This window comes from Lynx rufus, unplaced genomic scaffold, assembly GCF_022079265.1.
Source record: "Lynx rufus isolate CCGP_SWC_20201006 ecotype Redwood Valley unplaced genomic scaffold, mLynRuf1.p SCAF_17, whole genome shotgun sequence".
Lineage (NCBI taxonomy): Eukaryota > Metazoa > Chordata > Mammalia > Carnivora > Felidae > Lynx > Lynx rufus.
In genome coordinates this window covers 12,301,994-12,314,668 of record NW_025814831.1, presented here as the reverse complement: position 1 = coordinate 12,314,668, position 12,675 = coordinate 12,301,994, and the positions used below count along the sequence as shown (strand labels likewise).

General features: G+C 57.1%; 1 protein-coding gene across 2 annotated transcripts in view; it reads right to left on the bottom strand.

Annotated features, from left to right (window-relative positions):
* Window positions 1-12,120, bottom strand: part of ITPK1 (inositol-tetrakisphosphate 1-kinase) — a 179,507-nt gene extending 167,387 nt beyond the window's left edge. The window contains exons 1-2 of one of the 2 annotated variants that reach the window (XM_047080191.1): window positions 12,102-12,120; window positions 11,439-11,669 (exon numbers count right to left, since the gene is read on the bottom strand). In XM_047080191.1, coding sequence (XP_046936147.1) covers window positions 11,439-11,533 — 95 coding nt within the window. In that variant the 5' untranslated portion in view covers window positions 11,534-11,669; window positions 12,102-12,120. Of the gene's footprint in view, window positions 1-11,438; window positions 11,670-12,101 lie in introns of those variants that run through there. The other variant, XM_047080193.1, reaches the window with a different exon arrangement.
* Window positions 12,121-12,675: the final 555 nt, after the last annotated feature.

Below are 12,675 nucleotides of genomic sequence, written 5' to 3'. Positions count from 1 at the left end.
GAAGGTCGCTTACCCTCCTGGAGCCTCAGTTTCAAAATATGGACTGAAAGACTCAGAGCACAGTGACAGGCCCAGAGCGCTGTTACTTTGGGGCTGAACTGTTCTTATTTTGCTGAAAATAATGCCACAGGGACATTCTGCTGTCTCTGGCAGAGGCTGGCTGCGCTTCTGGAGGAGGACCCCACAGCGCCCCTCCACGCCAGAGGCAGGCACATTGGCGACCCCAGGGGATGGAGGAAGCACCCTCCTCACTGCAGGGACACTTCCCAATTTACAGACAAAGGCCTCCATGAGGCCCAAAGGCTCAAGCCTGGACCTTCCTCCCCAGAGCAGTGAGGAACCAGGGACCCAAAGCGCCCTGAGCAAAGTCCACAGCTTGGCTGCGCCCAAGTCAAGGTGAAGGCCAAGAGGTCTGGAGGCTGATTCCTCAGGAAGCAGAACTCCTTCCCAACAGGACCCCAAAGCCCTGCCCATACCTGCTCACAGAGAGGCAGGAACAGGCCTCTGAGGGAATGGTCAGAGTTCCTTTTCAAGAACCCTGCAATGAATTTTAAGATAAAGATTTAAGGGGCGCCTGGGTGGCTCAGTCAGTCGGTTAAGCGTCCGACTTCAGCTCAGGTCATGATCTCACGGTCCATGAGTCTGAGCCCCGCGTCGGGCTCTGTGCTGACAGCTCAGAGCCTGAAGTCTGCTTCAGATTCTGTGTCCCCCTCTCCCTGTGCCCCTCCCCTGCTCATACTCTGTCTCTCTCTGTCTCAAAAATAAATAAAAACATTTAAAAAAATTTTTTTTTTAATTTTAAGAATAAAATATTGGGGCACCTGGGTGGCTCAGTCGGTTGGGCCTCCGACTTTGGCTCAGGCCATGATCTCAAGGGTTCATGAGAGTTTGAGCCCTGTATCAGGCTCTATACCAGCACAGAGCTTGCTTCACATCCTCTGTCCCCCTCTCTCTCTGCCCCTCCACCCCACCCTCTCAAAAATAAATAAACACTGGGGCACCTGGGTGGCTCAGTCGGTTAAGCGTCCGACTTCAGCTCAGGTCATGATCTCACGGTCCGTGAGTTCGAGCCCTGTCTGAGGACAGCTCAGAGCCTGGAGCGTGCTTCGGATTCTGTGTCTCCCTCTCTCTCTCTGCCCCTCCCCTGCTCACCCTCTGTCTCTCAGTCTCTGAAAAATGAATAAACCTTAAACAACCAAACAGAAAAAGAATCCAATATTAAAGAAAATAAACTTTAGTGTCAGCAAGGCCAGGTTCAATTCCAAGCTGCCCCTCCCACCAGCTCTACAACTCTGGGGCTACATCTCCTTGCTGGGCCTTCATTTCCCCATCTGTAAGATGGGTGGGTGCAAAGAGGAAATGCCAGAGAGAAACCAAGAGAGGGGCGCCTGGCTCGCTCAGTCAGTAGAGCAGATGACTCCTGATCTTGGGGTTGTGAGTTCAAGCCCCACACTGGGCACAGAGATTACTTTTAATAAATAAATAAAATAATAATAATAATAATAATAATAATAATAATAATAATAAAATAAAATAAAATAAAATAAAATAAAATAAAATAAAATAAAATATTTGTTAAATTAAAAGTAAAGAGCCTAGAGAGAAACCGACAATCCCACAGCACTGAATGTTCCTCATAAAGATGCCCAGGATCCTACAAGGGCAGGAGCCAGCCTTCCAGGATAGGCACCTGGGGTCTCACAAACACCGCCCCACACACACCAATATGTCCCTTCTCTCCTCTCCGAGGGTCCCCCAGACCCCTGGGAGAACAGAACTCCACACAACCCGCACCCCCCTGTAGCACCCGCCCCTCATCAGGGCCCAGTGCAGCAAACATTCCCTAGAAGGGCTGGGGCTGCCCCTGGGGACAGAGGGTGCTCACTGCTATACGGGTCCCTAGAACCCAAGACTGGCCAGCATGTAGCAGGCACTCAATAATTGAACCTTCGCTAGGACAAGCACCCCAGGGTGGGGGCCCAGACGTTTCCTCACCTCCACACCCCAGCCCTCCAATGTTGGATGGAAATATGGTGTGAGGCAGAAATGAAAGCGAAACTCTCAGCACCCACCTACCACCCCCAGGCCCTCCCAGGAAGCAGTGAGCTGGGAGGCCAGAGGCATGTCCTGGTCACTGACACTGGAGGACCCCCACACCAGGAAAGGATCAGGAAGGGAGGCAGGGAGGCCACCTGTCTGCCCTGGGCCGAGGGCTCCCACCAGAGATATGTCAGAGGCCCCAGGCCCCAGCTCGGACAGGTAGGAAGGTTGGGGAGGTGGCCTCCTGGGGCACAGGGGGAATGCTATCATTTATTAAGCATCTGCCATGCTTGTTAGCCCTAGAGGTGGCTGAATTATGCCCACTTTACAGGCAGAGGAGCAGAGGCTCAGGGGAGGCAGAGTGGCTTGTCTAGTCATCTACAAACAGATAGGCAAGACTTGTGTTCCGAGTTCACTGCCGTCCCCACCACCCGCCACCCCTCTGGGCCCCGTAACTGTACACAGAGAGTGCTCAGAAAAGAACGCCTTGCTTTTCTTCTGAAGTGGTTATCAAGCCAATGGTACTCGGACGTTACGTTCAAGGTGGAGGCGAAGGCCACCGAACAGGGTAGAAATGGTGTGGTTTCAGGGGTCAGCTAGCTCCTGGGGCAAATCCCAGCCCTGCCACTCTCATCTGGCACGTGGACACACGCCAGCCACCTTGGAGGGCAGACTTCCAACCTGCAACAGTGCCCCACCCGTGGTGGGTTCTCGAGGGGCTCTGATGTGAGCCACCGATTTGGGGATGGGGCGGAATATCACCACAGTCCTGCTGAAGCCTGGAGGGCCGCGTGGGCGAGCCCCAAGTCCCGGCTTCATGGCTCGGGCTCCAAGACCCAAGCACACAGACCTCTGATGGGAAGCCAATGGGGGTGCAGAGCAAACCGCGAAGGGAAATACCACGGGCTGTGCCACTGCCTCTGCTCCGGGCCCTGGACCGCTGACCGGTGTGACATCTGGCCAGGCCAGTCCCTCAGGATCCACCTTTAAATAATTCCAGCACAGAGTGGCAGCCAGAGGTCAGAAATGTTTAAAAGAGGAGAGAAGACTGTCCAAAGGGCAGCAACCAGCAAGCAGAGCTGGGCGTGTGTGCTCCGAGGAACACAAGTGCCCCGTGGGGACCCCCAAGACGGACCGGCCGGGGAACCTTTACATCCAGGTGCCCTCCTGGAGAGGACCTGTCCCCGAGAGACCACTTCTCGCCTGTTTAACTCGACACAAACGTGGCTAACAGTTTGGGGGTGAGGCCTAGTAACGTACTCTGGGTTTCCCCGAAGAATCACCAGGACACTGATGTTAAGAGAAAGCCGCCAGGCCCCTTCTCCGGAGAGGGAAGACTGAAGGATGTGTATGTTTCAGCAGGGCCTCCAGGTGCCACTTCTGCGGGGCGGGTTCACCAACACTGGCCTGGAGGAAGGTAAACTAAAGAGAGCAAGCTTCGGTGACCTCCATCCGCCACCCCTAGACTCCGCCTTGAGGCCAAACCTGAGCTTTGGGAAAGGGGAAAGGTCAGCTGGCCTAGGGACTACCAATAAGGGCCAGGGGATCCCCAAGGCTCCCGGCTCACTGCTCCTTCCTGAACACAGAGGCTGGACTGGGCCTGACCCTAGGGGAGCATGTGGCCTCCTGTCCCGGCCCCCAGATCACAGCTACGGCCTCAGGTGGAAAGAAGGTCCCTGGGCCACCCACCTGGCCCCCCATCACACCGTCTGGGAACAAGGACACCAAGGACACTCTACTGCCACCTTTGGCCACCTGTCTGAAGTGGAAACCAGCCCGCCCTTCCCAAGACAGCTGCCCACAGTCCACACAAAAGCCAGGGCTACAACAGAGGCGGGCCGGGGCGTGTGGCCTCTAGGCAGCAGACGGAGCCCACCCTGTAGCTCTTCAGCTCCTAGAAGAACAGGGCTCTCGGCCTCTTTGGTCAAACGTCACCTCCTCAGAGAGGTCTCCTGTGACCACACAGCGCTCCGGTGGCCTCGGCCGCCCCTGGCCACGGCTCTCTCCTGTTTGCGGGCTTCCCGGCACGAGCTACACGGAGCAGCACTTAAGTGGTCTGTGTGCTGCCCTCACCTTCATCTCCTTACCGGGTATGCAGGTGCCTGAGGGCGGGGACCGGCACCCAGCACACGGCTGGCTGGGTGTGTGTTCGAGACTTGCTCTGTGGATAAAAGAACGAAGGAACGGAGCTCAGGGGCTCCTCCCTGGCCTGGGCTCCCCCCTTCTCCTCTCACCCCAGGGTTTCCATCTGGGCCCAGAGCACTCCAGAGCCACAAGTGGCTCCTGGCTGAGCCACACAGACGTGCAAAAGGCTTCCGAAACCCACCAGTCAGTTCCCTCATCCACGAAGAGATACCCTCTGGTGCTCCCACCACGGGCGCTATCGGAGGCCCTGGGTCCCTGCCCGAACACAACTGCCGGTCAGTCTCCACCTTTACAGAAGCACCTTCAAAGACAACACGCAAATCCGGAGAGAAAGAACAAACCCACTAGGGGCTGAAGATTCCAAGAGAAAGGGAAATAAAAGGTACCTCTCAGAAGCTGCCCTTCGGAGGGACCGCAGCCTGACTGCGTGTCCTGACTCTCCCTGCAGGGGCCGGAGGGCCGGCCTGGAGCACGGAGAGCGGTCGACAGGGTCGGCCTGGGACTTCCTCATAGGAGTGATTCTCCAGTCTCCACAGGCAGTGCCAGAGCCACCCCCAGGAGCTGTCACAATCCTCAGCCTGGCACATGACGGACCTACACAAACCAGCCCGTGAGGCCCAGCTGGGGAGGTGCGGGCCACAGGGCGACTGCTTTCTGAGGGAGGCCTGCAGCAGGCAAGACAAAGCACCAGGCGGAATTCGAACGGCCCAACGGGAAGGGCCTGGCTGCTCCCCAGGCACCCCGGTCCGTAACTCCAGAGGAAGTACTGTTTAAGAGGCATTGGCGGGCAGTGGGGAGGGCACGGTGGTCTTGGAGCACACACATCTCACTGTGTGACCTGGAACAAGCCGCCCCACCCCGCCAGGCCTGGGTCTCCCCCTTGGGAACCCAACCAACACTCTCCCCACGCAAGGCCACACAAGCCCAGGCCAGCTTCCCCAGGGCCGGTGGAGGGTGAAAGGCTGAGGTCGGCCCGATTCATGCAGGAAGAGCGAAGGAGTGGGTGCACAGCTCCCGAATGATGCCTGGCTTTCTAAACTGAATCTTACTTTTTAAAAAAGGAGGTACCAGAACATTCCCTTAAAAAGCTAGCTTACCAGCTGAATTCACAATACGAGTGGGAACAGAAACCCTATTTACTTCCAACTGTTAGGGAACTGCACTCATGAGGCACTTCACTAAGCATTTACTGAATGCCCCGAGCCTGTGAAACCATGCGGGAGACATAACCAGTGGAGGCAGGATGGCCTGGTGGTTAGGAATGGAGGTCCCAGGCCACCGTGCCTGCTGGCGCCTGCCTCATGCAGTCGCCACCCCCTCCCCCACCCTGCCTAGACAGCATGAATCAATCTCACTGTCAAAAGAGACATGCAAATCAAAAGTACCACCTCACCCCTGCACATGGCCAAGATCAAAAACGTTTGCCAGGGGCTGCTCCGGGGAGGGTGTGGTTAACAGGCTCTCCCATTTGCTAACGCTTGTGGGCAGTGCTATCTCTCTGTGAGCAGCTTTACGACTCCCCTGGAAAAGTGAGCCACCTGTGCCCTCTGACCCAGCATTCACTCATCTGGCAGGGAGTGCCCAGGCAATGGGGCAGGGCACTCGCTGCCCCACTGTCTACACCGGCAGAGGCCAACCAGAGGGGGCGAAATCTAGTCCATCATGTTAGGAGCTGGACCACTCGGCCAGTAAATAAAGGAGGGTAACGATATGGATCTACCTCCCAAAGGAGCAGAGATGTGCTATTTCTCTAAGACACAGTGTTCCGTGAAATGAGACGCGGGCAGAATGGTACATATGCAGAGACCAGAACACGCGTGTGCCCGTCTGCACAGAACATCTACAGAGAGAGGCTGCCGACAGCAGCTGTCCCTGAGTGACAGGAACCCGGGAACAAGGGAGTCACTGACTTTTTGTTGTCCTCTGAGTACTCTTGATATTTTTTTTGATGTATGCACGTATTAAGTGTTCACAAAGATAAAGAAAACGATAAGAGTTACCATTAATAGTAACACGATTGTTCATCAAGACTCAGCATCTTCTGGAAGTCCAGCACAATTTTCCAATGCAGGGCCGGAACCCACCTGCCGTGAGATCATGACCTGGGCCCAAGTCAGATGCTTAACCGACTGAACCACCCAGGCGCCCTGAATCTCCAAACTTTAATAAAAAATGGAAGTGCCATCTTGCATTAGTGTATGATTTTCTCAGGCTCCTCATCCGTAAATGAGGGGAGGACGGCACCCCTGCCTCCCGGTGGGGGGGAGCCCGTGTTAAAGGAGAACACCCCACCGGATGGGCACCGCCTTGGCGGCTTCTGATGGCCCCACAAAGCCCACACCCAGCAGGGTGATCGGGCAGCACCCATCATGGGCTTCAGAGTCCCTCGCAAATGGCCCAGGCCAAGAATGCTGGACCCACAAGTGCCAAAGATCTTGGAACAGAGAGGCATCCCTGGGCGGAAGCCCACTCCCCTACTCCCCAAGGACAGCTCTAAAAACAAGCAGCAGGCACCATCTACAGTTTGCAGGCACTTCACATGCCCGGAGTCCTGACTCCCTTCATGTACACAACCACCCTGCGCTATGCAGTGCTAACACCCTCGCTTTGCAGGTGGGGAAACTGAGGCACAGAGGGCCCAGGGTCACACGGATGGTCTGTTGTGGAGCAGGCTGGGGACCAACACTGTCCAGATGGACGTCTTCTGCCACCGGTAAGTCCAGTTCTCTCCCTTGGAGGCGGGAAGGAAGCGTTTCTTTGCAAGGCTGAGTTATGGATGGTCTCGGGGCACTGGTGCAAAGGAAACCTGGTCAGTACCTCCTCCCACCCCCACACCCCCAAAATGGTGCACATCCAGACATTGAGACAAAGAGAGCAACACCTACCCACAGACCAGCATCACTTAATCCTGGAAAAGATGCTCCTTCTTCCCCCTAAGAATCTCCTGAAAGAACTCCAGCCCAGAATTCGCAGCCATCCCAGCAGAAAGGGACCTTCGAGATGCCCCCTTTTCAAGGAAGGAATGTAGGACGAAGAGGGGAGGGGAAGGCCTGACGGCACCCTCACGCCCTCCCTGGCACGCTTCCCTAGCCCAGGCTGCTGTTAACACCACACTCCCAGCTCCACGAGGACAGGGGCTCTGCCCTGCTGCTCCCCAACCTGCTGCCCCCCCCCCAAAGGTGCTCAGTCAACCTGAGCCTCAGTGGACCCCAGGCCCCATTCCCTCTGAGGGAACTGAATAAAGGTTCCCTGGTGGGACGGTCTGCGATGATAACGTGGCCTGAGATTGCTCCATAAACACGTTTCCTGTGGGCCCAGTGGGCCGTGCTGGCCTCTAAGGTTCTCAAAGAAGAGAACCTCACAGACATTCTTCTCCTTTTGGAGCCTCCAGGAAGCCCCGGCCTAACCTGGGCACAGAAGAGACTTAACACGGAAGCCATGTCCCCCGGTGAAGGGGCCTCAGGACCGGGCACAGGAAAGCTGAACGGGCTGTGGGAGCCTCTTCCTTCTACTCCCCAGGCCTCGGTGTCCCCATGCCTCCGTCCGGGGCTGCTGGGAGCATGAAGTGACATGAGGTACCAGGAAGGACTGCATTAAAGAGGCAGCTGACAGAACAGTAAAGACAGACAGCGGGCCGCCCACATCTTACACCAAAATGCTCTGTGACATCCTGTGACTTTTCACTACCTCCCCCAGTACGGGTTCAAGCACAGGCCAGAAAAGGGTAGGAGGGTGAGGAAATGGAGGAGAGACACAGAAAACAAAGGGAACAGAGAGGTGGGGGCCAGCTAGCATTTCCAAACGAGACATCGGAGAAGTTCAAAAATCAAAAATCAAAAACCCCCCAATATTTCCAACTACCAGCTTCATTTCTTGGCTTCCCCTTGGGAGTCCCTTCTGGGCATCTTGAAAAGGGTACAAGGAAAAGATTTAAAAAAAAAAAAAATTTTTAAAGGGGCACCTTGGTGGCTCAGTCGGTTAAGCGTCCAACTTCAGCTCAGGTCATGATCTCACGGTTCATGGGTTTGAGCCCCGCATCGGGCTCTGTGCTGACAGCTCAGAGCCTGGAGCCTGCTTCCGATTCTGTGTCTCCCTCTCTCTCTGCCCCTCCCCACCCTCAAAAATGAATAAACATTAAAAAAGAAGAAGAAAACGAAAGAAAAAGGCACAGGAGAGGATGTGAAGGAACTGTGAGGCTGTTCCACTATGAGCAGAAGGGCAAGGAGGATGGCAGAGGAAAAGAGAACACACACCAGAGCTTCATCCATGTCCCCGTCCCTGAGGGGAAAAGAAACCGAGGACAGTGACAGGAACAAACAGTACCACTAAAAACAAGCGGAGTCAAAGGCCCATCTGCTGACTAGTCAGAGGGCTGTCCTATCGAGGTGCCCCAAGGGTGTGAAGGGTGGGCCCTTATGCCCACCTGCCGTATCCAGGCCCAGGTACCAGCCCCCTGGCCACCTGCTGTATCCAGGCCCAGGTACCAGCCCCCCCCCCCCAGGCCACCATCCACATGCGATGCCCCCCTGGCGGAACAAGGCAAGGAAGTGTCTCCGGGATAACAGGGCAGCAGCTGGACCCTTGTGAAGGGAAGAGGGGGTCCGCCTTACTGTTGGGAGGTGCCCAAGTAGAAAGGGCTTTCTGTGGGGGTCTCCAGGTCATCAAGTTGGGCTCATTCTAGAAGTTAAACAAAAAAGAACAAAAGTACGGAACCTATCCCTTCTCATGCCTGCTTCCCCATCTGTAAAACAAATGGGCTGGAGGAGACGATCCCCAACATCCCTTCCTGCTCGAAGGTTTTTACAAGGCCTGACATCCAACTAAACAACTCATCTGGTCCATTCAGGTCATGCTCTCTGGCGCTGACACTGCCCTAAACATTCGGAGCAGAGCTTCAGATCATTTTCAAACATTCCTGGACTTTCTCATCAGAGAAAGTCACAGGCAATTCATCATCCATCAAAGCAGGAGCATTGCACCTCCAGACTGTGAATGTCAAAAACGTGACATGTCCATCCACATCACCTCTCGGGTCACTGAAATCGAAGCAGCTTTCCCTACCAAGAGCACAGCAACCTCCAAGGGCTCTGGCCACCGGGTCAAGAATGGGAGCTTTCTGCATCAAGTATAGAAACGTGGCCACAAGGGGGCGCTGCCCTGAAAGTAATAAAGAAGAGGAAAAAAAGAAAAACTCTTTTCTTGGTGTTTTCTTTTCCTTCTTTAGCTTAAAAGACACTATATCTAGAGCTTCCCTAATGAAAACACAAGTGGGCATCCTGAGGTTCTAGAATGACCCAGACGCTCTCTGTCTTCTCTTTGAAGCCAATATTCCGGCCAGAAGTAGGCATCCAGACTTTGAAGGCAACAACCTTTTCAGAGAAATTAACCCTCCATGCTGGACTTCCCCCAGAATGGTTAACATCTCAGGGCTTGCCCTGAACACCCCTCCAGCCCTGCTTAAAGGCAGGGGGTGTCTGTGGGAAGGGAAGGCAATCTGCAAGTCCAGCAGCAGGACCCAGCCCCGAGTCTGGGCTGGAACTGTTTTTGCGAGAGCCTCCTAATTAACGAGCAAAACATACCAGCCAGATGACAAGCCTCATGCTTTAGCTGCAGACACAGGATGACACAAATACAGACAGACCTTGGGGAAAAAAGGGTGCAAGGTATTAACTGGGATCTACCAAGTCTGAGATGACTCTGGAGTCTGAGAGCAGAAAGGGGCTTGCAAAACATGTCAAAGGGGCTTCACATTTCTCCTGTGTCTAGGGCACTTTTTCCCTGTATGTATCTGTGGCGCAAAGTTCAAGTGTCCTTTTTTAACGTTCCAAAAGTCCTCGGACCCATTTTCAAAGTTCTGGCTGCAAGCTCCTCCTGATTTCCTGATTTCCTTGTGAATTCCCGGGCTGCTTGGCATGCCCTACCGACCATGAAAAGCTTGCTTTCTCCTTAAGAGACCAGCCTGAGAAATGGCAGCCAACTCCATCCCTAGGCCAAAAAATGCAGAGCCAGGAGCTGTTTTACACAAGGTGCGCCCCTCTGGCTGCAGGGACAAGAGTGCCTGCAGGGCTTGCCAAGGCAAAGGAGCAACAAGCCTTGGGACAGGCATCAGGGGCACAGAAGTGCACAAGCCAGGCCAGCATGTGAAGGCCAGCTCAGACTCACCACTTGTTCCGAGCACCAGGAGATAAGGAAGCCCAATTGTTCAATTCTGCAACATGTTTGGGGACCCAACAGGGACAAAAATGTAAGTGGAACACATTTCCCAGAATCAAATCTACCAAGTGGAGACACTGCATAACAAAAGGATTCCATCAAGACTTTGCAAAAGGCTTGGGGAACCAGATTCTCTTAGGCTTTTGATAAGAACAGGATTTCACTAACAGCTTCCCAGAGGCAAAGCCACAGTTGTAGAACAAGGTGAGGTATACCTGACCCAAGAGTGGATGCTTCCATAATAGACTAGGAATGTAATCTTATTAAAACACCATGAATCTCCACCACTGAGCACCAGCTTGGGGGTGGGGGTGGTGGGGGGAAGCTTGTCGGAGGGAGGAAGGCCATTCTACACCACATGCATTTACCCCACCTCCTCTGCACCAGACACTCCCTAGCTGTGGGACCCGGGGCAGGGTACCCTACCTCTCTGCAGATAGCTCCCCCTTCTCAGACACATGGCCCAGAATCACCACCCCGGTCAATTCTCAAAGCTGGTGCGACGCTCTAATGAGACAGCAAATCATCACATACATGCCAAGTATTGCTACTCGCTGCACAGAGGCTTAACCCAGTGACATGCAATGGCAGCTTCAAGGGCTGCACACGAGGGGCACACAGTAGGTGGTCTGCAAACATATAAACAGTGCTGCCCTTCTCCACGAAGGGAAGGGAAGGAAGGAGGAAAAACACTCCAGTCCAAAAGTAACCTCCAGCCACAGGCAGACAGCGTGGATCCCCCGATTTCCCAGGTCCCTCTGCCACCTTTAGCAGCGTTCCCAGCGCGCTCTAGGCAGCTGGGGGCTTCCCCACCGAGGGTCACGGTGCACCTGGAAGCCCCGGTCCGTGCCACACCGCCCATCCTGGCCGCCGCTCCCCTCGAGCACCGCCGGCGGCCACCACAACCACCTGGTCGCTGGGACTCGATGTCCCCGAGCACCGCTCCTTCCCGAACGCTCCGGCCTCCCAAAACAGCGGCTGAGGCTGAACCGGGCTCGGGCCGGGGGGTCCCCGGGCGGCGGGGCCCCGTCCCTCCTTACCTGCACAGCTCGGCGAAGGCCTGGAAATTCAGCTTCTTGATTTTCTTCTCGCTCAGCCAGTAGCCAACTCTCTTCCCTTTCAGAAAGGTCTGCATCTTCCTCCTCGGGCGGGGAGCTCGGGTCCGGAGGAAATCGCCCACAGGCCGAGTGTGGCGGCCCGGCGCGCGCCGCGAGCGTGCGGGCACCTCCTCCGGCGGCGGGGACGCGGAACGGGACTCGGGGCGCGCAGTCCTGCCGGGAGGGGCGGGCCGGGGCGGGCGCCCGGGCGGAGGGAGCGGCGCTCAGCGCGGCGTGCCACTGGCTGCCGCTGCCGCCGCCGCCCACGCCCCCGCCGCCCGCGGGGCTCGCCGGCGCGCCAGATCGCCAGCGCCGGGCCGGGCCGGGGGCCGGGGGCCGGGGCCGGGATCCCGGGGGCCGCGCCGCACGCGCCCCCCCCCACGCCCCCCACGGCGGCCCTGGCGGCGCAGGCCCGGCCCCCGCGCCCCTCGAGGCCCCTCCTCCCCCCCTCCCGCCCGCGCCGGCGGCCCCGGACTGCGAGCCCGGGGCGGTGCGATCGGCCGCTGCGAGCCGGGCGCGTGCCCTTCCCGGCGCGCTCGGACCCCGCGGGGCGCACGCGGCCGCCCGCGTCCCCCGCGCCGCCCCGCCCCGGCCCACCGTCCTCACCCGCCGCCGCCGCCGCCGCCTCCCGGTCCTCGTCTTCGCCCCCGCGCGCAGCCCGCGCCCCCGCCGAACCCGGCCGCCGCCGCCGCCGCCGCCGCGCTGACCCGGCCGGGCGGCCCGCTGGACCCCGCCGCGGCGGAGGAAGCGCCGCAGCGACGGCCGCTAGGGGGCAGCGCCGCCCGCCGCCTCTTAAAGGCGCCGCGCCCTCCCGGCTGGCCGTTTGGGGTTGTTTGCGTCGGGGCTCAGGCTTATGAGCTTCGGGACGGAGGGCGCGGGACTGGGTTTGGGGCGGCCATTGCCAAGTGGTTTTTGCTTTTTAAAGGGGCGAGAGGAGTCGTGCTGTGGGCATTTGCGGCCTGTCCGTTGCGAGTTTCTTAAATCAAAAGCATCTCTGTACCCCCAGCAGTATTCAGCGCCCCCCCCCCAACACCCTGGGTAATTCACTGGAAGAGCTGCGGGGGGGGGGGGCGGGGGGGGGGGGGAATACGGACATTTAATGAGATCATCTCTCTTCTCTTGAGGAGACAGACCCAGGCCCAGGACAGGGCCCTCTGGGGTGGTGACCTGAGCACCCAGG